This window comes from Rhododendron vialii, chromosome 11a, assembly GCF_030253575.1.
Source record: "Rhododendron vialii isolate Sample 1 chromosome 11a, ASM3025357v1".
Classification (NCBI taxonomy): Eukaryota; Viridiplantae; Streptophyta; class Magnoliopsida; order Ericales; family Ericaceae; genus Rhododendron; species Rhododendron vialii.
Genome location: NC_080567.1, coordinates 17,045,579 through 17,070,364, shown reverse-complemented (window position 1 = coordinate 17,070,364; position 24,786 = coordinate 17,045,579). Strand labels below are relative to the sequence as shown.

The following is a 24,786-nucleotide window of genomic DNA, read 5'->3' as shown; positions in this document are numbered from 1 at the left end:
TCGAAAGTCCGTTACAATTACAGTAATTGATGATCATACCCAACCATCTAACTTATTTAGTGTACATACATTGTCATTGAACTAGTGATAAAACATAAGTTAAAAAGGATCAAAATATATGAAACTTACCGAAAATCAGCTATTTTTAGCTCCTTTATATTGCTTTTGACTTTTAAGCCCCAGATAAATGCTGTTTTAATTTGCAAGACAAAAAGGTTATTGGGTTAATTACTTCACTTAAGTAACAACGACAAACACATTGAAACATTGCATTTTTCTAATGCTTTGGAGAAGGTTTTTGTTACCTTAACAAACAATTCATAGGCGTAGAAGGATCATGACCACTTTGGCTTTAGCCTCCATTCTTCCCCCTCATAAAATAAAATATAAAAAAAAACAACTGCAAATAAACATTTATTTTCGAAATGCAAGAGAGAAACAATTTCACAAAAAAGGCCCAATTGTAGCAGTAGTAAGTAGTACTAAACTTGGGGAAAGATGGTAAAGGTGATCAGGAGAGGTGAGGTGATCTTGGAGTCGAATTGAACTACTATACCTACAATATTTACATGCACGTCGACGTCCATCCAGCTGAGTTGGGGTGGAGAGAGAGAGCTAGGGAGGTGAGGAATCCATGTTGGGGAAGGAAAGCACGTGCACAAGATTTCACCGGCATGTTAAGACGCCAAGGCCTTTGCACGTGCCCTGCTTCTCCATCAAGGAGCTACTCACCAAATAATATTGATCAATGGCCAGCGCTTCTTATTAAAATCAGTCCTGAGATATACCCATATTTATAGGTGATATGTGGAGAGAGAGAGAGAGAGAGAGAGAGAGAGAGAGAGAGAGAGAAACCAAAGGAGGCATGGGGACGAGCAATTGAGTGAGTTGCAGAAGCAGTACTAACAACTACGGAGTACTACTGGAGGAGTGGAGATAAAAATAAATAAATAAAGATAAAAAACGAACTGCTATTCCATTCCGTGCCCATGATCATCTTCGTTTTTTGGTATAATTTATGTGTTTTGGTCAGCTTACGCGTATCTTAACTAAACCTAGCTAGAAACCAATCCCCGCTGCCCACTTCCTAACCCCTAGGTCACAGGTGTATGAATTGGCCCCAAATGAGTTAATAGCACCTGAGAAATTTCAAACCTGAGACATTTAAAATGAGCAAACCTCCAAATCTCAAGCTTTAATCACTAGGTGAACCCCATAGGTTCAATCATCATCTTCGTTGGCACACACGCTAAGATAAATAAAATTCATCAACTCTTGCTTCCCTTTGAGGATTCATCAATGCACACAGGGAGACAGAGTGACATGAGAACCAGTGACCCATATTGGAGGCGTTTTATTGGCTCAAAATGTCCATCGATTTTAATTGCAGCATTGAGAATTTGGAGGAAGCTATGGTACACAGGGTATACCGTATACCTAAATTATGATAATTTGTGATTTTTCTTATGCCAATTTTTGGTTTTCTAATGCATATTTATGATTCTAGTTACGACTTGTACATTAAAATTTCCCTGTTGAACAGGTCATTAGCAGGTTACCTATAATTAAAAAATATTGTTATTATGTAACCATAATTATTCGTACTGAAATCCATAATACTTGTACCCTAACCAAATATATATGTACAATATCAAAAATTAAATAATGTTACCAACAAATGTTATAACAACACCATAAATTGGCATTATCTTACCACAATGAATCGTACCAATTTTTTTTTTACTCGTATGATATTCTGTTACAAAATCAAAATATGTCGTACCAGAATCAACAATTGTTATACCCAAGCCAAAAATATTTGTAAAATGCCACAAATTTTATACAATAATCACAATTATTATGACAACACCTAAAATTGCCATTTTCTTAACACAACGTGTCATATCAAAAGAAAACATATTTAAATACCACAAATTTTATAACAAACCATAATTGTTATGACAATACCATAAATTAACGTTTTCTTACCACAATGTGTCGTACCAAAGGAAATTAATTAAAATATTCCGTAATAACACATGTCTAAAATACCACAAATTCAGTAATATAACCAAATTTGTTATGACAACACCATAAATTAACATTTTCATACCCACAACGTCTCATATAAAAAAATTCAATCAGAATGTTCAATTAACGATAGTTATAATCAATAAAATATCATACCTCAAATTCAGTAATATAACCAAATTTGTTATGACAACACCATAAATTAACGTTTTCATACCCACAACGTATCGTATAAAAAAAATTCAATTGAAATGCTCAGTTAACAATAGTTATTATTAGCAAAATACCATACCGCAAATTCAGTAATATAATCAAATTTGTTACGACAACACCATAAATTGGCTTTTTCATACCCATTACGTGTCGTATAAAAAAAATTCAATCAGAATGTTCAGTAAACGATAGTTATAATTGACAAAATACAATACCACTAATTATTTTCAATTCCCGCCACATTATTTTTTCAAATTTTAAAATTTCCACCATATTATCTTAATTTTCGATTCCCTCTACATTATTTTTTCAAATTCTTATTTGTCCCTACACAATACCTCAATAATTTAAACTAAAAATGAAGTTCTCGCACAAAATTTTCATCCAAGAAATTCACCAAAAAGTAAGTATTATACCCAAATTTTTGAATACAACTACAATTTCCTCTCAAAATATTAGTCTAAATCAAATTCTTTTTCTACAAAACTTAATTCAAAAAATCAAAATTCCTTCGTGGAAAAATGAGAGGTTACGAAAAAAATAATTTTCCAACTGTCTCAAATGCATACAATTTCAACACTAAAATGGAGTACAAAAAAATAAGTGTGAATATCAAAAAATAGAGTGTGAAAATTACTCTCTTTTTTGTAATTGGTGAAATTAATTATATTAATACCCAATCTTATCAATATTCAGGGCGGTGCACTTAACAATTGGCACTATATATTTGACACGTGGATCGGTGTCGAACCTTCACCCTATGCGTACCAATCCAAATTTGATGGTGGTCCTTGGAACTAGGTTGTGGAAGTAAAATCTAAATAATTTTGTAAATTTATTGTCATTGTACTTTCTTTCAAAAAAAATTATTATAGTCGACATTTTGATTTACATCAATGACATAGGCTATAATATTGATCTACAAGTGTAGGCCCAGCACTAGAATGGAGGCATTTGAGGCCTCTGTCTTCTCAAATTTTCAGCCTGAAAATAAAGCCCTTACATACAAGAAAATATTATATAATTAATAGCCTTTAGAATTACAAATTCTCAATTGTGTACCATAGTGATAAGGTGTTAGAGTTTAGACATTTATCTATAAGATCTAGGGTTTAAGTCTTAAACCCTTCGTTCCTTTTTTTTTTTAAAAAGAATATTGTTATTTTTTAAGATAAATCACATAGTTAGTCCTTGAAGTTTCATACTTCAACAAATCTCGTCGTTCAATTTCAATACAACATTAAAATATAATAATGCACCATCTGAACCCCACGTAAAGTGTTTTTTTCTTTTATCAAAATCGTCTATCTTTTACATAATATTAATTAAGTCATTCTTACCAAGAATGAAGTTGATGGCTTATAGCTAGACACTTAATTGGATGGAAAATATCATTCTATTATTTAATTTGCGTGCCGATGATGGAGCTTCCTAAACTTGATAGAGACAAAAAATTACGTAGGTGACTTAATCAACAAACATAAAAAATTCAACGGATTTGATCGTCATTATTGTGTCACAGTCGCATGGCTACATTACATTCAACTACAATAGAGGACTAGGTTTCATACCAAATATAAATTGACTGTACAATCTAAATGTCGTTAGTGAGTGTATTTTTAAAATGATCGATCAGGACTGTTAGGATATTAAGTTATACAATATTTAATTTGTGATATTTTAGACATGTATCTTGTTTGGGTATAATAATTATTGATTGTGCAACGATATACTTTGATCTTGTATCTAGTATTTTTTGATCGATTTCTTTTGGTACGACATATTGTGGTAAGAAAGTGTCAAATTTTTGTGTTGTCATAGCAATTGTGGTTATGTTGTATAATTTGTAGTATTTTACACATGAGGGAGAGGGAGAGAAAGTCAAGGAAGAGAGAACAACCTGTTACCTGCTAAGCCCTTTTTTTATTTTATTAATTGATTTAATAAATTGGTGGTCTGGATTATTTACTTTGAAATCCAAAGGTTTAAAATCATGATGCGTACGGTACACCCCTGAATAAAGGATGTGTACCATAGGACTACCCTGAGAATTTTAGACATATAATGATAACCTATCAAGTATGGACATGTCTTACATGTGTCGGAAATACACACGACATTGTTCGGACAATGTCGAACACGTTTAAGTACACGTTCAAGATACTCCTGGAACACGTTAAGGACGCATTAAGAGATTAAAAGTCAATCTCTTAAACTTGTTTCGGAGTTAAAACTTCCACCGATCGATATTGAGTTCATATGAATTCCTAAGATACATCAACGATATAAACGTAGTTTATGTTTTGCGTGTCCATATATGTCCTTATTTTTGCATATGTTTTTTGTGTCGTGTCGTGTTTGTGTCCATACACAATATCATAGATGGTAACAGTCACAGTGTATCAATATCGAGATTATTGAACGAGACATGCAATGGGCACCCAAGATGATTATGGTGAATGTTTCAATTGGAGCAAGTGTATTACAACCGGAAGTTCAAAAATTGTAAACCGTTCTTAAGAAAATCGGCTAAACTAATAAACACATCAAACGTGGAGAACAATCAAGTTTAAAATAAAAAAATAAAAAAAAGACACACAGAGGAGAGCCAGAGTGGTGCACCCCATCAGGAGGAAATAGGCTATAATTATTAGATCAACAGATGGGTGCACGGGACCATCCCAAGAATAGAAGGGGGTATAATAACTTTCAGGAAATGTAGGTTAGCTTTGCGTGTTGTCCGCAAGTTTTTGATTGTTTGGTTGGTTGTTTTTTCTCCCTTGTCCAGACGTATGGAGCTGCCGCTGGGAGCTAGCTTCTATAATAGGTATGCATAATTCCACTATATGTTAGCTATAGGCACCAGCTTTTCCTCCCGCATCTCTATTTTTTTTAGTTTTCGACGGTAAGGAATATTCGGGCTAATTTACACGTACATTGATTAATACTATTTCTGAGCTGATCAAAGATAAGTCATCCACGCAGGGATTAGGGGATTTACAAGAAATTACTCTTTTTCCTCCGACATCTCTGGTGAATTAGTTTCCGCAAATCAAGAGTTGAGGATTACCCTTCTGCTAATACTTGAAGTTATTACAGAACAAAAAGACTACTAGATACAAGATTAGGGATTTTAATAAGCTAGTTCTTCCGAAACATCCAGCAGTAAATGGTTAAAGTCTGGAATCATTCATTTCAGTTGTACCAAAATAAAAAGTTTGAAATCAAGTAATTCTTATAATGACCTTTTCATTTAGCATCGTGCAGTGACGTCGACGGAAGAAATCAAGGTGTCGCCGGAGCGCCTAGAGCTCGACACAACAAATCAATTTTAATTGTTCGGTCATAAACTCTAACTTTAAAACTAATCGAAGTGCGCATAAACTGAACAAATACCCGATTATCAACGGTGATGTCCACAAAAACAGAGCAATTATAGAGCACAAGTGGGCCATACTTAAACATGAGACGGAGCTGTTGTCACTCTTGAATCACTCTCTGTGCGTTTGTCTTGTGGGAGAAGAAGATAGATTTGGGATGAAGTCATGAAACAAAATCTGGAGACATAAATGCACGGATATATAGCGTGTGAAGCTACACTTGGTTCTAGATTTAAATGCCTTATTTGGTCACACACTCATATCTCTGCTCCTTCACTGTCAACACCCTCAATTATGCCCTTTAGGACCCAAATTCCACTCTACTTGATTCACTCTCTTGACTTCGTCTGAGGAAAGAAACAACGCCAGCAAAACAAAAGCAAAAGCAAAAGCTGAAGCTGGGATGACGTCCAGATTTCTGTACTCTTTTTTTTTTTTTCCACTTTTTTAGGAAATGTTTGCTCAAAAGATAGAAATCTTGTCCATTGGTTGGGAGAAATATGCTTATTTACGAAGAAGTATTATTTTGTTTCAATCATCAAACCTGGAACCCTTCTAAACCAGGAGCTTCAACTATTAACAAAATTATCTGGCTGAACCACGATGCTGCTGCTTTCGTCTTTTTAAACGGTTCCCCGAATTCCCCGAGTTTCTAGCATGTCGCTTCAAGCACTTGTTACGAGTTATGATGTGAATCGCTAGGATTGTTGATGTTCTTTGAATCCTATGGGACGAACTCCCTTACACGCCCTCATTATGAAGAAGACAATTATGTTAATCCACCAGCGACATAATTAATTGACTAAAGAAGCGAGCTCTATTGCTTTGAGCGGACCCATTTCACTGTCTTGAGCAATTATGTTGGGTTCGTCTTTGCCTGTTTGGTACTTGTACAAATAGAAGTACTGCCAATAAAATGGAAAGTTTATGTGGACTAAAACAAACATAGGCTAGTCGAACTAACCTGAATTCAAGATATGCTAATAAAAAAAAGTAGATATACAGGGAAAACTAAGGTTTAATACACTACAATAAGTAAATAATTACTTGTCAAAAAAAAAATGTAAATAAGTACACTAACAGCCAAAGCAAGATGGAAATAGGTACTACACAACATCTTTCCAGATCAACGGTCCAGAGCTAATCCTTCTTAAGTGCATCCATTTTACCAAAAAACAAAAATGGCAGCTTCAAAAGGTCATCTAATCTATTTCTTTGCCTAGGTAATCAACATTGGGTTCTCAAGTGATATCTTGAAACCCTGGAGTCCCTGCATTGCGTATGTGGATTGCATCTCATTCTCATACTCAACAAAGGCGATTCCGGGTTTTGCTTCCACCATCCTTGCTTCCTTAAAGCCAGGGTATTGGCGGAAGAGCACTTGCAGCAGCATTGGAGTGGTCTCATGCGGAAGATTCTGAACAAATAATATGTTATTTGGTGGAGCTGGAGCTTCTGGAACTGCAGATTTTGCACCACCCATATACGGTATTTGTGATAAGTGCACCAAATTGTGGAAGGAGACAGAAAAGGTGAGGTCCTTACAAAACATACACCAAAATTATCCATAAATACTAAAAAATTACTACAAGGAATGAACACAAGCTACCACATAATATTCTAACGAGAAACCTATTGCATCCATTCCATGCAAGTAGAGTACTGAACAGCAGTTAGTATATCTACTTCATAAAGTGGAGTCTAAAATCAAACACTGAGTCAAACATCCGTATGGGGTATAGTTGTAATCGACAAAATATTACGCCAACTTATTAAGTGCCCAATAACTATACGGTCTAATATATCGCGTTAATTCCTATTTCCTTTCTCGAAGTCTGCACGGTATCACAGCAAGCTCCTGTGACAGGACACACCAACCGTAGGAAAAAAAGGACTATACCTTGAATATCCAAACAAATCAAGTAGCACGGAGAACATAGAGATTTCTGAAGGATAAATATAGTAGTGACAACAACAATACCTGATTTACTCTTAGAATATTCCTTATAAAACATATGCATGCAAACTCAATAAAGTTAATTCCAAACCATTCTCTGAAAAACAACTCCAAAAGTAATTTGACCTTCTAAGATAACAGGAAACATGCTTACATGAGGAGCTGCACCGTAGGCACCGCCATAAGCAGGATTCTGACCCATTCCAGCTTGATTTGCATCGTGTTGGTCTTTTCGCTTCCTCCCTGTTGAAAGAAAGAGACAAGAAAACTCATATAACTAAAGAGAAAGCTTACCATCATCTTTTTTTGATATGTCTACTTCTATATGAGTAGTCTTAACTTGAACAGCATCAAGTGGCATCAATGTTTACTTGTCAAATACTCTTCAAAAAAGAAATGAAACATAGCAAATACCCTTTACCATTTATAAAAGGGCGAGTGAAGTACATAATATAACTATAACAAGATACCTGAATGAAACCCATGTTAACATTAGGAAAACTCCGACTTTTCACAAATCATCAGCATCATCGTAAGGAACTTATAATATTTAATTTTGCATAAATACACAAATGTGATTAGCAAAGTTTCTCGACTCATCGAAAACTCAGACTCAGACTACCATAGAAATTGAAGGAAGAGAGGCGTATTCCATGCATGTGTGCAATAATGTCTCACCTTTTTCCTTGTGCCTCTTTCTTCTTTCTCTCGGAACAAAAGTACCATCAGCTTTTGCTATTACATCTGATTTTGTCTTTGCATATTGTATCCTCTGCATTAAAATAAAAATTCCTATTAGTCATGCGTCTATATGAAAGAGCAAAACAAACACAAACACACGCACACCTACACGTCATGACTACAAGTCTACAACTAGTCAACTGGCATGAAATGCAACATAAGCAACATAGGACTCAGAATTACCCGTTGACTTCCATAGGAGTCTAAACTCAACATCTACTATCGGAACACGAATGTAATGCATATTTGTAGCTTAGTGAGCTAAAGTTTTGCAATAACTTTAACTAGACACAAATACAAGTTTCTCTTCAGAATTTACTATTTCAGTTCTCAGACACAATGATGAAACTTTGTTGGGGGAGAACCCTATATATTATATTAGTAAAGTCTAATGACCAGGCCAAATATTCGATGACCTTGAAATGGAAATAATCTTTTATAACAAGCTCACACCCAAAATTTCTTATTCCAATAACCTACAATGTCGGACCTTATTATTTCTTCTCTTTTAATAGGCCAGTCCAAACACAATTCCGTCATCAGTTGGTTACCATACCAGAAACCTGGTGTCCCTTTCCTGAGTATTTGGTCTTATAGAGGCAAGTAGGCAACAAAACAGGGGCAAAGAAAACAACCATATGGGAGAACACAATAAGCTAGTTGAGCACTATAGCAAAAAACATGACCCGGTCATGACGTCAACAAAGTGAACTAAACAACATTGCAACTGGAATCATAAGTATCTGTTCCACCAAGGAGATAGATTTCTCAGCTCCCAATTGAGTCTCCTCAAATGTAAACATTTCTCAAACAGAGCAGGCAGCAGGGAAAAAATAAGGAGCTCCAACTGTAATACATAGCTAGGCCACCATTCAAAGGACCACTCGCAGGTCCACTATCAACCATTAACAGCACAAAGTCAAACTTGTATAGAGCCCGGTACTCGCAACGTGCTCGGAATTGCTTATGACAATGAAAAGCAAGCTGCCCGACCACAGGTTACTGGTTATGGACTGTCACCTCAAACCTTAGATAAAAGTTATACTATAAACAATCATAGACTAGTAGCGCTTAGTATTGCTTATGATATTGAAAAGCAAGCTGTCAAAATTTAGGTCATTGCATATGGCAACCAATCAAGGTTGCTGTCTGAAAGACACACATGCATAAATCTTACATCTTTAGGGGATTCAATTCTTGCTGGGGAACAAGACTAACTATGGTCCACAGGGGCTCAATCATCGACCAGATGACTCATCATATGAGACCCTTATGTAGTTAAAATGAGAATTATACGATGAAAGCAAAATTTGATTCGTCTGATGGTGTTATTGTCATCAAATGGAGATATTTTTTATATCATGAACCCCATATTTATCGTCATATGCTCTCATTCCAATCAACTAACAATGTCATAAAAAAGAAGAAAATAACTTGCATTGATCTGTTTTGCCTGCATAATTAAGTTATCCTAACAGTATAAAAGCACAACTGTCCATGATATAACAGAAATTCGCCGCTGTAGAGAATTCCCACAAAGAAACCATGAAGAATATTAGAGTTTGCTGAAAGAGAATGCAAATTAAAGACAGTTCTTTCTGAGTTCTTTTTGTTTCCTGGTAGAATTTTGCTACTTCAGTTCGATAACACCACCGAATTAGTAACATAACAAAATGAACTGTCATAGAATCCATAGTTCCGATTTTTTAATTGACTAAACAAGTTCGTAGCACATTGACTATGAGGAGCTCTAGCTAAGTAACACCTAGTCAAGGTCCTTAGAGAGGCTACCTTCGGCCACTCCAGTTACAACTATAAACCAGAAAGAATCAGCAAATGTGTTATGCAGTTCTCCAAATTATCCCACCGGTGCTCGCAATACTTATATTGCACTGAATTTAACCTGACGATGCCATCAAGTACTCGTGAAAACTGAAAAGAATGGGTAGCAAAATATGGGGCCACTATCCATACCATAGGTTTGTCATAAAACATAGAGCCTTGCTTTTGGCGAAGCGCACTGGAGGCGGAAGAGACATCTTCGAGCACAACCCAGGCTTGACATTTGTGTTTAAGCGTCTTGAATGCTAATACCACCAATATCTTCCCGAATTGAGAGAAATCGGCTAACAAGGATTTCTTCAACTCTGGAAAAAATCAAACTCAGATGTAAACACCTCCGTTCCAGATAGAGAAAGAGGAACTAGGGCGAATCAAGTACAAAAAAAGACGATAGGGAAAGGTTTTGTAAATTTGAAAGTCTGGATTTATTTTCTTATTTTTCACTTTTCGTAACTTTTTATTTATTGTAATTTTTTGGGTTAATTGTTTGACTCGACAAAACGAATATAAAAATATGGATCGATATTAAAAAAAATTTAAATAAGACAACACTTTAAACAAATAAGACAGTTGTTTAAAACTTTTTTTCCATCTTCCGTCGTAATTTTGTACTTTCGGACTTCTCTTATCGAGCCGAATGATTAATCCAAAAATTATGACACGAATCAAACAAAAAATTTAGGGGAAATTTCTTTTATATCCCTTCGACTTTGACTAAAAATTCATTTTGGTCATTCACCTTTTAATTTCGGCATAAAAATACTTCGACTTTCCAATTTTTTTCAATGTCATCATTTAGAAGGAATCCATTTTCTTTGAGTCCTGCTATAGGGACGTCGGGCCGTCTCCGGCACCGAATGATCGATCCGAGTCATCCAAAAATTCTATGAAAAAACAAACGAGGGGCTAACGCGAGAATCAACGGCATCCAATATGTGTAGATTTCTTGATCCAAACACTCTATTTTTCGTGTATATATGTAGATATCCCTAAATGATGACATTGAAAAAAATTGGAAAGTCGAAGTATTTTTATGCCGAAATTGAAAGGTGAAGGACCAGAATAAATTTTAGACCAAAGTCAAAGGGATATAAAGAAATTTTCTAAAAAATTTAGGACGCTGCTATTCGTAGCCCCATATTTTCTCCCATAGCCCACTGTATTTCGGTAAATAGTTGTTGAAAATCATATATAACATTTTGGTAAATAGCTGTTAAAAACAAGATTATATTTCGGTAACTACGTGTCGAAAATATGTTCAACATTCGGTAAACAACTGCCGAACATACATTTTCGGTAAATAGCTGTTGAAAAAAATATTATATTTCAGTAATTGGATGTTGAAAATGTATCTCAATTTCGGTAATTAACTGTCGAGTATAATTGAAAATTTTTAACGGGCTATGGGAGAAAATAATGGACTGCGAATAGCAGCGCCCAAAATTTAAAAAGAAACAAAACACACAAAAAAGAAGAAAAATAAATTTACAAGAATGGAACCTGAGTACCTTCGAGCTTGATCTTCTCATTAAGGTTGTTGATATATAGGGTCATGTTCGGAGGAACCTCGCGGCCCATAGCCATCTCCGCCTTGGGTCTCTCTCTCTCCCTGAAAAGCTAGTAATATAAACCCTACCACCTTTGAACTCCGACAAAGCAGCGAGAAGTTTTCCAGTGATTTATTCCGAGTTTTTGGCCGAAATGGCCATAATTTGTAATCAAATTGGAGAAATATCCATCTTTTGAAACGTATTGTAAAAATAGGCCATCGTGCCTTTTCAAAACGCGTTATAGCGGTTAGGTGCCATGTGGCCACGGTTTGGTTGCCACGTAGGAATCACGCATTTTGCCATAATAGCGCCTTTTGAAAAGGAGTGATAGTTCTAACCTAAATAGCGCCTTTTGAAAAAGAGTGATAGTTCTAACCCAAATAGTGCCTTTTCAAAAGGAGTTATATTTCTAAACCCTAACCCTAATAGCGTCTTTTTCATATTTTAACCCTAATAACTCCTTTTGAAAAGGAGCTATAATTTTGACCCTAATCACCCTAATAGCTCATTTTCAAAAGGAGCTATAATTCTGACCCTAATAACACAATCTCGAAAACGGGTTATGTAACATCCTAATTTTTTTTACACAAAATGTGAGAATTTGTTATCACCAAAGATATTATTAAAAGATTGGAAACAAAGAGATATTAAAAATTCTCACGATTCGTGTTTAAAAAATTAGAATTACTATTAATTTGGAAAAAATTTGGATATAAAAGAGTTCACGAGTACATTGATTAACATAAAAGACTTGTTGAGTACAAACTTTTCATATAAAAACATCACATGACATGTAATTTGAATTTCATTTTCCGCATCTTCTCTTGTTGTGACCTTGTTGACCACACTTGGAGCACGTCTGTGGCGGTTGGTGCTCAATCAAATCATCTATTTCATTTCGGATTCGATTCACTTTCGGGTGGCCTCAGCCTCGGAGACGTTCTTTGTCTGGAAGAATTCTTGGCCCATCGTATGGCAGCCAGTAGGCTTGGTCAGGCAGTGGCTTGAATGAGAGAGATCCATACATGGCAATTGTTGTGTCGACCGTCCAATATTTGCCAAAGTAATCAAGAGGGTCAATATGCATTTTGTTGCAAACCACAATAACGTGCGAACAGGGCATTTTCCACAACTGAATCTTATTGCAAGTGCACGTCTTGTTCGTCAAGTCAACTATGTGTTTGTTATTTCCTTTGTATGGGCTCGTTCGATTGATTGGTGTATGTACCTCAAACAAGCCCACTGCCCGGTTGAACACAATGACATCGTGTCCCACTGCATTTTCCCTCCAATGATCGTACTTTTTCTTTGCATATAAGCTAAAATGATTCCCTTTGGCTTTTGTATCCATTGACTTCACCAGCTTATCGTCAAAGTACTCTACACACTTGTAGAAGGTAAACACAACAGTTGCCATGATCGGAAGGTGTCTGGCTTCTTTTTTACGACCCCATTGAAGCTCTCAGAGCAATTGGTAGTTTCGTTGCCGTACCGCCTACCTCCATCGTATGCAAACGTCAACGCTCTAGTAAAGCTGTCATGAGGCCAAGGTCAAGAGAGATAAATGGTATATCTATGACACCACCAAAACCAGCCTGCCTAATCAATTGTAAAACTGGTGGCGATGAGGGGTCCAACTTCTTTAGTCTAGCTTCAATTCGTCGTACTTTAAGATGTTTCGAATCAACTGGAGGCTCTCCCTGAAAAAATATGTCAAGTTACTTTCACAATTTATAATCTGAATCATATAAAGAGTGTTGACAAATATTTAAAATTTGTACTTACATTATTTGCCCATATAGAATGGGAGCGATGACTTTGCTAATAAGTTAACAAACTCCCGTCAATGGGCCCCTCCTGAAGAACCATTTTTACCTTGCGTACCTAAAATAAATTGAGTTAAATTATCAACTCAACAATCTCAAAAGAGAGTAGGAACTTATCATCCAAAAGATTACAAATTTGTAAAAAATAAATAAAATATTACAAAATATATGGTTGCTGAAGGATTCAAACAAAAAAGTTGTAAATCATTTACTTATCAATAATAAAATGCCACATATGCATATAGTACAAATGGTTGGATAAATGATTGTGTTAATAGACTTCCCCCAATACGCTAATGGTCTAAAACTATTCGAACATGTGGGTTCCATACGCTGCATCTAGGACTTACACACATCGAGTGGCTACACATCTTTGTTGAAACACACATCATAAAATCATTTTCCGAAAACATAAGAGAGACAAGGTGCAAACCCAATGTACCACATACATGTTGGCTCGTTATGGCACTATTGGAGCTCGATACGAAATTGGGGATAAAGACGCGAGATGATGTGTTGAAGATGGGGATTGGAAATTACAATGAGGAGTGTAGGAGCATTGTGACGAGATATGTGGGGGATTGGGAGAAGGTTGTGGCGAGAACTGGTCCGTGGATTGATTTTAAGAATGATTACAAGACGATGGACTTGAAATTTAGGGAGAGTGTTTGGTAGGTTTTCTCACATATGTTTGAAAAGGGCTATGAAGCACAGATACGGATACGAAGTATGGATACAACAATACGACAAAACCTAAACAAATTATTGTGATTGTTTGCAACTTATCAAGTGCCAGCAGTTTTTCACATGTTCTCATACCAGCATGTGAAAGTCTATGTATAGGTTTTGGGGCTTCAAAACATAATTAACCCCTTCGTATGTTGTTCTAAGTTGTGGTATAACTGCATCCTAAATATTTTCTGTATCTTATAGTTTACAACTACAATGGAGGTCCATGCTATCGGTGTCTATTTCCCACCCCGCCGCGACCAACAATATTTTCTGTATCTTACGTGCTCAAAGATGCTCTAAAAACAACAAAACCCTCCTCCTTCTCGCCGATTTCAACCCCAGATTTCTCATAGATCTATTTCCGCCTTGTGTTGTTAAGAGTATATGCATCTTTTCTGTAGATAAGAAAGATAAATTCAAACCTTTTTTAGCTAACACTGTGTTCAGCAAATGGGGATAAGTTTTCTTTTTTCGTATATGGGGATAATATTTTCAGATAAATATGAGATTGCAATTTCTATGAATGTGAATTCTCAAGGGGGTTTTGACCTTAATTTTTTTTTTAACCTTAGTTTCTAGGCATTTGGAACTCAAGAAATTTTATATTGCATTCAAAACTATAGGAATTTTAGATTCAATACTCTTGATATATTCGATCATGTCTTTAAAAAGTGTGTTTCGAGGAAGCTAGAATTGCTAAATTCGACTGTAGGATCGCCAGACAATCAACCTTGACATGGTTAAACGTACAAGGGGTCCAAGACATAAGGTTTCTTTGAGTTCTGTAAGAGTGTTGCATTTCTATACACTTGCTTTTACTGCAAGGGGTGAAAAATAATACAGTAGCAAAAAACTTGATCACTTCAGGGGTTTAAACATGAAGTTGCATTGCATACATGTCATTCATTTTTTTTTTTTTTGATCCTGATATAGGAATTCATTTGATGTTGCCAAGAAATTTCCTTTTGGCTAAATGGGTTGTAGATTCGAGCCAAAACCCTAGTATATATACACACATACATACATATATATAAATATATATACATACACATATACATGAGACAAGGAAGATGGAGATGAGAAAAGGAAGATGGAGAGGGAGAGACTTACTGTGAGTGAAACGGAGGGTGGAGAGCAAGACGACGGAGAGGGGAGGAACGTGGCTGGAGGAGATTGCGATCGACGTGGAGAGAGAAGGTCGAGCAAATAGGAGGAGAAGGAGGGTTCGATATAAGTTCAAGTGTTGGAAAAAACCTGGATTTTAAACCTATAGCTCCTTTTGGAAAGGAGTTATAATCTATAGCTCCTTTTGAGAAGGAGTTATAATCTGCCTATAACGCCTTTGCAAAAGGCGCGATAGCCTATCTGCCTATAACGCCTTCCTAAAAGGCGCTATAACAATCTGACGAGGACTCCTTCGCCACGTAGGAGTTGGCCTAACCGCTATAACGCGTTTTGAAAAGGCGCGATGGCCTATTTTTACAAAACGTTTCAAAAGATGGATATTTCTCCAATTTGATTACAAATTATGGTCATTTCGGCCAAAAACTCGATTTATTCCGAGTGGTCAAACAAATAGGTGAGGCAATTCAATTCCTACTGTTGGTTTGGGTAGGCTAAACGGGCCTACTGTTGGTTTGGGCCACCAGTTGTGTGCCCGAGAGAATAAATTATATACACCAATGGTATAAGCATTTGTTTTTTCCAAATTAATTACATTGCTGTTTGGATTGGATTTTTGGTTTACCTCCAAAATATGATTGTGTGCGAGCGTGCCAGAAAAGACTTGTAATTATCCTTTTCAGATTTGAAGCTTACAAAAAGCCAAACCTAATCAGGCGATTGTGTGTCGGTTCAATTACCTCAATGAAGAGGATTTCTCTATCTAGAAGTATTAGAACGGCACAACGATTCACTGGAAACTTGATAAATCAAAGAACAAGCAAGATACCTTGATCAATTCAAAAACGAACTTGCTTTTCAATTGATTCTCCAAACTTCCACTAATGAACAGAACAGAATGAGTTACAAAGTGATTACAACTACTACAAACTCCTAACTTCTTCGAACTTAAATATAAGCTCTTCTAACTACTGCCTAATGGACAAACCAAGCATAGCATAGCTGTTTGTTTGATGATTTGTCTGGAGTTTTTCCTTTCTTCATTTTTTCTATTTATAAGCAAATTCTTGAGTCTTCTCCACGTCCTTATTTCCCGCCTGGCTGTCTTCGAAGGCATCTTGGTTTGAATTCAAACTTTCCCTCCATGATTCCTGATTGTGGCAATTCGGTTTAAATCATCACCCCACTTCCCTTAACTGCATCGTGGAGGATATGGGCAGTTATTTGCTTGAATCTTACTCCTTTGACCATGTCACTTGTAACTGCTTTTTGTTTGAATAAAACCATTCGCGCCTTTGAGCTTCGAACTGCTTACTTTCTAAGCTATTGTCTGAGTAACACCTGGCAACAATTAATATTACCTATAAAACGACATTGATTTAATCAAAACGTCATCGTTCTTTTAATTATGTGATTTCATGCACTTCAGTCTATGCGTACTCCGTTTTGTCTAATATGAATGGCCACGTGCCATTGTATGACTGGACCAATAAATTCCCACGCAAACAATTGCGTCACGTCGTCAAAACAGCGGTTTCAATTAATAAAATATGGCGACATGGCATAATATAGTAATTGATTTGAAAGAAACAAATATTAACACTGGCGGTGTAAATAATTTAACCTCGTGTGGCCTAATGGCTTTCGTGTTGGGCACATGCTTGGTCCAAATAAAAAACCCAAATCTCATTAAACACGGGCACGGCGATATGGCGTAATATAATTAATTTGAAAGAAAATAAATATTGACACTGGTGGTGTAAATAATTTAACCTCGTGTGGCCTAATGGCTTTCGTGCTGGGCACATGCTTGGCCAAATAAAAAACCCAAATCTCATTAACACGGGCTAGTGACGGTCCAATAGAATAGAGCATCTCTCACTTGATGGGACCTTCAAGAATTCTACAAGGTTAGAATAGAATTAATTTATCAGGCTTGCATTGTGAAGTTTATCCTTAATGGGTAGAGTCATGCATTCGAGTCTCTAATCAGGCTTGCATTGTGAAGTTTATCCTTAGCGGGTAGAGTCATGCATTCGAGTCTCTAGAGCTATGTTTGGGGAGACTTTTGTGGTTGGAGTCAGGTTATGGCTTAAGTTTGTCTTGAGAGAGCGAATCATCAATCATGTGTTATATTGTCGCCTCGGCTCCTCTTCTCTGACCCCCAGTATCCCAGAGAAGATTGCCACGGGGTTGATCGCCCCTTTTCGGCTCAGCTGAAAGATGCCAGACAATGTGGTGTTCGTGTTTGCCTATTTGGTACTTGTACAAAGAGAAGTACTGCCAATAAAATGGAAAGTTCGTGTAGACTAAAACAAACATGTGCTAGTCCAACTAACCTGAATTCAAGATATGCTAATACAAAAAGAAGACATACAGGGAAAACTAAGGTTTAATACACTACAATAAGTAAATAAGTATGGTAACGGCCAAAGCAAGATGGAAATAGCTACACAACATCTTTCCAGATCAAAGATGGTCCAGAGCTAATCCTTCTTAAGTGCATCCATTTTACCAAAAAAAAAAAAATGGCAGTTTCAAAAGCTCATCAATCTATTTCTTTGCGTAGGTAATCAACATTGGGTTCTCAGGTGATATCTTGAAACCCTGGAGTCCCTGCATTGCGTATGTGGATTGCATCTCATTCTCATACTCAACAAAGGCAATTCCCGGTTTCGCTTCCACCATTCTTACTTCCTTAAAGCCAGGGTATTGGCAGAAGAGCACTTGCAGCATCATTGGAATGGTCTGATGCGGAAGATTCTGAACAAATAATATGTTATTTGGCGGAGCTGGAGCTTCTGGAACTGCAGATTTTGCACCACCAATATATGGTATTTGTGATAACTGCACCAAATTGCGGAAGGAGACAGAAAAGGTGAGGTCCTTCCAAAACATACACCAACATTATCCAAAAATATTAAAAAATTACAAGGAACGAACAAAAGCTACCACATAATATTCTAAGGAGAAACCTATTGCATCCATTCCATGCAAGGAGAGTACTGAACAACATTTAGCATATCTACTTCATAAAGTGGAGTCTAAAATCAAGCACTGAGTCAAAAATCCGTATGAGGTGTAGTCATAGTTGATAAAATATTAAGCCTAATATATTGCATTGATTCCTATTTCCTTTCTCGAAGTCCGCACGGTGTCACTGTCAGAGAAAGCTCCAGTGTGACAGGACACACCAACCGTAGGGAAAAAAAGGACTTTACCTTGAATTTCCAAACAAATGAAGTAGCACGGAGAACATATAGATATCTAAAGGATAAATATAGTAGTGACATCGAGAATACCTGATTTACTCTTAGAATAATCCTTATAAAACATATGCATGCAAACTCAATAAAGCTAATTCCAAACCATTCTCTGAAAAATGACTCCAAAAGTAATTTGAACTTCTAAGGTAACAGGAAACATGCTTACATGAGGAGCTGCACCATAGGCACCGCCATAAGCAGGATTCTGACCCATTCCAGCTTGATTCGCATCGTGTTGGTCTTTTCGCTTCCTCCCTGTTGAAAGAAAGAGGCAAGAAAACTCATATAACTAAAGAGATAGCTTGCCATCATCCTTTTTCGATATGTCTACTTGTATTTGAGTAGTCTTAACTTGAACGACATAAAGTGGCATCAATGTTTACTTGTCAAATACTCTTGAAAAAGGAAATGAAACATAGTAAATACCCTTTACCCTTTTTTAAAATGGCGAGGGAAGTACATAATATAACTATAACAAGATACCTGAATGATACCCATGTTAACATTCAGAAAACTCTGCAAAGTTTCTCGACCCATCGAGAACTCAAACCATCATAGAAATTGAAGGAAGAGACGCGTATTCCACGCATGTATGTGTGCAATAATGTCTCACCTTTTTCCTCATGCCTCTTTTTTCTCTCTCTCGGAACAAAAGTACCATCAGCTTTTGCTACTACATCTGATTTTGTCTTTGCATATTGTATCCTCTGCATTTAAAAAAAATTACTATTAGTCATTCGTCTATATGAGAGAGCAAAACAAACACAAACACGCACACCTACACATCATGACTACAAGTCTACAACTGGTCAACTGACATGAAAGTGCAACATAAGCAACATAGGACTCAGAATTACCCGTTGACTTCCATAGGAGTATAAACTCAACATCTACTATCGGAACACAAATGTAATCCATATTTGTAGCTTAGTGAGCTAAAGTTTGCAATAACTTTAACTTGACATAAATACAACTAAGTTTCTCTTCAGAATTTACTATTTCAGTTCTCAGACACAATGATGAACCTTAGTTGGGGCAGAACCCTATATATTGTATTAGTAAAGCCTAATGGCCATGCCAAATATTCGATGACCTTGAAATGGAAATAATCTTTAATAACAAGCTCACACCCAAAATTTCTTATTCCAATAACCTACAATGTGGGACCTTATTACCTCTTTTCTTTTAATAGGCCAATCCAAACACAAAATCTGTGCATCAGTTGGTTACCTTACCAGAAACCTGGTGTCCCATTCCTGAGTATTTGGTCCTATAGAGCCAAGTAGGCAACAGAACAGAGGCTAAGAAAACAACCATATGAGAGAACACAATAAGCTAGTTGAGCACTATGGCAAAAAACATGACCTGGGCATGACGTCAACAAAGTGAACTCAACAACATTGCAACCGCAGTCATAAAGTATCTGTTCCACCAAGGAGACAGATTTCTCAGCTCCCATTGAGTCTCCTCAAATGTAAACATTTCTCAAATGGAGCAGGCAGGAGGGAAAAAATAAGGAGCTCCAGCTCTAATACATAGCTAGGCCACCATTCAAAGGACCACTCGCAGGTCCACTATCAACTATTAACAGCACAAAGTCAAACCTGTATAGAGCCTGGTACTTGCAACAGTGCTCGGAATTGCTTATGACAATGAAAAGCAAGCTGCCCGACCACAGGTTACTGGTTATGGACTGTCGCCTCAAACCTTACATAAGAGTCATATAAACAATCCTAGACCAGTAGTGCTTGGTATTGCTTGTGATATTGAAAAGCAAGCTGTCCAAATTCAGGTTATTGCGTATGGCAACCAATCAAGGTCGCTGTCTGAAAGGCACATGTGCCTAAATCTTACATCTTCTGTGGGTTCAATTCTTGCCTGGGAACAAGACTAACTATGGTCCACAGGGCTCAATCATTGACCAGATGGCTCATCATACGAGACCCTTACATAGTTAAAATGAGAATTATACGATGAAAATGAAATTTGATTTGTCTGATGGTGTTATTGTCATCAAAGGGAGATATTTTTTATATCATGAACCCCATATTTATCGTTGTAGATGCTAATGGTCGACACTATCATCATATGCTCTCATTCAAAAAAACTAACAATGTCAGAAAAAAGAAGAATATAACTTGCATTGATCTGTTTTGCCTGCATAATTAAGTTATCCTAACCGTATAAAAGCACAGCTGTCCATGATATAACAGAAATTGGCTGCGGTAGAGAATTCACACAAAGAAACCACGAAGAATATTAGAGTTTGCTAATAGAGAATGCAAATTAAAGACAGTTCTTCCTGAATTCTTTTTGTTTCCTGGAAGAATTTTGCTACTTCAGTTCGATAACACCACCGAAATAGTAACATAACGAAAGGAACTGTCTTAGAATCCATAGTTGCAATTTTTCAATCAACTAAACAAGTTCGTAGCACGCACATTGACTACGAGGAGCTCTAGCTAAGTAACACCTAGTCAAGGTCCTCAGAGAGGCTATGTTGGGCCGCTCCAGTTATAACTATAAACCAGCAAGAATCAGCAATGTGTGATGCTGTTCTCCTAATTATCACTTCGGTGCTCGTGATACTTAAATTGCACTGAATTTAACATGACGATGCCATCAAGTACTCGTGAAAACAGAAAAGAAAGGGTAGCGAAATATGGGGCAATACCATAGGTTTGTCATAAAACGGAAAGCCTTGCATTTGGCGAAGCGCACTTGAGGCGGAAGACACGTCTTCGAACACAACCCAGGCTTGACCTTTGTGTTTAAGCGTCTTGAATGCTAAAACCTCCAATATCTTCCCGAATTGAGAGAAAACGGCCAACAGGGATTTCTTCAACTCTGGAAAAAATCAAACTCAGACTTAAACACCTCCGTTCGAGAGAGAAAGAGGAACTAAGGCAAAACAAATACACCAAAAAAAGACGATAGGGAAAGGGAAATGAGTACCTTCGAGCTTGATCTTCTCGTTGAGGTTGTTGATGTATATAGTCATGTTCGTAGGAACGTCGCCGCCGGTGGCCATCTCCGCCATGGGTCTCTAACTCTGAAATTCTAATAAACCCTACTACCTGTGAAATCCGACAAAGCAGCGAGAAGTTTTCCAGTGATTTGTTCCGAGTGGCTAAACGGGCCTACTGTTGGTTTGGGCCACCAGTTATGTAATGGCTTTCGTGCTGGCCACATGGTTGGCCCAAATAAAAACCCAAATCGCGTTAGGATTATTCTAATCTCCATAGAATTAAATAAAATGTGCATTGATATCTGAGAAAATTATATGGATATTTATAAAAATCTATTAATTTTCATGAGATGTTCATTAATATCTGTACTTATTTGAAATTATTAGTATATTATTCTCCGCCCACTAGGCGGAGGTTAGCAAGACCGATCTCATTAACACAGTCCAATAGAACATCTCACTTGACGGGACCTTCTAGAGTGTTTTAGAAGGTTAGAGAAATGAACTTGGAAAGGAACTCATAGAGAATGAATGTGCAACTCAGGTGTTCGGGCTTGGCCCAACTTTTTGGGCTTTGGCCCTCAGGTGTTTGGGTCTCGGCCCATTTTTCAACCTTTGGTTGGATCTCCCTCTCCCCCTACTTGATGTACCCCTATTAAGTTTCTTAATAAATTTTTGCCGTTTCAAAAAAAAAAAGAAAAGGAACTCGTAAAGAATGAATGCGCAACTCTCATCACGTGTCGAGAATTAATTTGTCAGGCATGCATTTGTGAAGTTTTGTTCTTAGTGGGTCCCTCCATTGTTCTAAAAGTGTGTTTGTTTAGGCCTTTAGATTCCACGCAGGTTATGTAGGCGGAAACCTAATGAAGAGGAAGAGACGAAACCCGTTAAACCTGCAAATTTTTGTTGTGATGTTGCATCGTGGAATTATTGTTTGGTGGATCGTTTACAATATTGCTATATATAGTATGTTTATTTAGCTATCGGATTAGCATGCAAATTATTTAATGCATACTCCTGAATTGTTGTGACTTTGTCGCAAAGGAAGATTCGCATATTCGTAATTTATTATGACTTTGTCGCAAAGAATGACAATAAATTATTAAAGAGGGAGATTAAAACTCCATTTCTCGCTTATCATATAGGTGACATGTTTACATATTAATGATGCCCCATTACCCTATCCAATATGATGGATTTTTGCTTAGGTTATGAAGAGTTTATCACATTTTGTTATTGAATTCCCCTTCAAATGTTTTTTCCTGAACTCAAACGTTGGAAAAATAAATTGTTAGTAATTGAACTTTTTATCAAAGTGCCCAATGAAAAGTGAAGAGATTATTTTTCAAACATAAAACCAAAGCTTTACGACATTTACTAATTTGGTAAACATCCATCCAGAAGCAAGAAGATAGGCATGAATGATTAAAAAAAAAAAAAGGAAGATAAGCACGAAGCAAGAAACCAACTGTCTGTTCGGCCTTTGGCTGGCTTTGGTGGAGATGCGATGACCTTATCCTTGACCTTTCTTTTAGTCGACGTTCGAGAATCTCTTTTAAAACCGTTTGCCGCTCATACCTTCCTCTTTTTTTCTTTTTATTAGTAATATAATACTCCTATAATACGTGATGTTTCGAGTCAGTTTGTGCGAATTTTGTACAAACTCTCATGAGGGTAAGATGACCCAAGTTTAACACGCTTATGCGTGAGGTTAAGGTGGCTGAAGTGTTGCTCGTAAAAAAAAAACGAATCTTGAGTTATTAATTAAGAGTGAACAAATCTGTAAGTGTCAAACAAGACAATTTGGCCAATGCCTGGGTGCTTGCAGCCTTGTTTGTAAAGTGGACGCCAGTGATGATTGGGAGGGAGAAACAGTCCGACGGCTGAGAGAGAGATAATTCATCGCCCATTTGAAAGATGGGAAATTACATATCAGTGGAGAAAGGGGTAAATAATGCCCAAGTGATGGAGAGGTTTTTTCAAAATTCCATAAATATGGAACGGAGGAAAAATAATTCCCCATACATGAAACGGAGGAAAAATAATTCCCCATACATGGAGTCCGAATCTGGATATCCTAAGTTGCCATTTCTATGAATTTAAGTTGCCCCTTCTATGAAACTAAGTTGCTCCTTCTATGAATTTCCTGGGTATTCAATTTCTTGAGTATTTCTTCAATCTCCTTACCATTTCTATTATTTTTTGAAAAATTTGGAATCTGGGTTACTTGTAGATTTGCATGAAACGGACCAACTGAAATTCTCTATGTATGAAACAGAGGAAAAAAATTCCCAAAACAAGAAGTCGGTTTGTAGTCAAATCTGAGTTTGAATCTAAGTTGCCCCTTCTATGAATTTAAATTGCCCTTTCTATGCACCTAAGTTGCCCTTTCTATGAACTTAAATTGCCCCTTAATTAGCTAGTAGCATAACTTCTTCACATTTTCAAGTAAAACCAAACAAGAAATTTTAAGTGGCAATTCCTAAAATCTAAAAGCAAAAGTATAAAGTGGATGCTAGAAAACATATATCTTATTTTCTCTATCATTTCTTTTTTTAAAAAATTAGCCAAAATACACTAATCTCAAAAATACTTTAAAAACTCAAATCTACAAGTAACCCAGATCTCAAATTTCTCAGAAAATAATAGAAATGATAAGGAGATTGAAGAAATGCTCAAAAAATTGAATATTTAAGAAGTTCATAGAAGGGACAACTTAGGTTCATAGAAGGGACCTAAGTCTATGAACCTAAATCTATCCGCTTCTACATAAATCTATGAACCTAAGTTGTCCCTTCTATGAACTTCTTAAATATTCAATTTTTTGAGCATTTCTTCAATCTCCTTATCATTTCTATTATTTTTTGAGAAATTTGAGATCTGGGTTACTTGTAGATTTGAGTTTTTAAAGTATTTTGAGATTAGTGTATTTTGGCTAATTTTTTAGAAAGAGAAATGATAGAGAAAATAAGATATATATTTTCTAGCATCCACTTTATACTTTTGCTTTTAGATTTTAGGAATTGCCACTTAAAATTTTTTGTTTGGTTTTACTTGAAAATGTGAAGAAGTTATGCTACTAGCTAATTAAGGGGCAATTTAAGTTCATAGAAAGGGCAACTTAGGTGCATAGAAGGGGCAATTTAAATTCATAGAAG

The 24,786-nt window shown here is 36.5% G+C and overlaps 1 protein-coding gene across 2 annotated transcripts; it reads right to left on the bottom strand.

Annotated features, from left to right (window-relative positions):
• Positions 1–6,561: 6,561 nt before the first annotated feature.
• Positions 6,562–21,801, bottom strand: LOC131306665 (U1 small nuclear ribonucleoprotein A-like). 2 transcript variants are annotated; one of them, XM_058333061.1, is made up of 5 exons: positions 21,616–21,795; positions 21,335–21,507; positions 19,274–19,367; positions 7,736–7,824; positions 6,562–7,125 (listed from the first exon to the last, which is right to left on the bottom strand). In XM_058333061.1, the coding sequence occupies exons 1-5, from the start codon at positions 21,698–21,700 to the stop codon at positions 6,844–6,846; spliced, it is 723 nt and encodes a 240-aa protein (XP_058189044.1). In that variant the 5' UTR covers positions 21,701–21,795; the 3' UTR covers positions 6,562–6,843. The 2 variants fall into 2 exon arrangements, with proteins under 2 accessions (XP_058189044.1, XP_058189043.1); XM_058333060.1 differs by lacking the exons at positions 6,562–7,125; positions 7,736–7,824 and adding exons at positions 17,730–18,241; positions 18,827–18,915 and having other exon boundaries at positions 21,616–21,801.
• Positions 21,802–24,786: the final 2,985 nt, after the last annotated feature.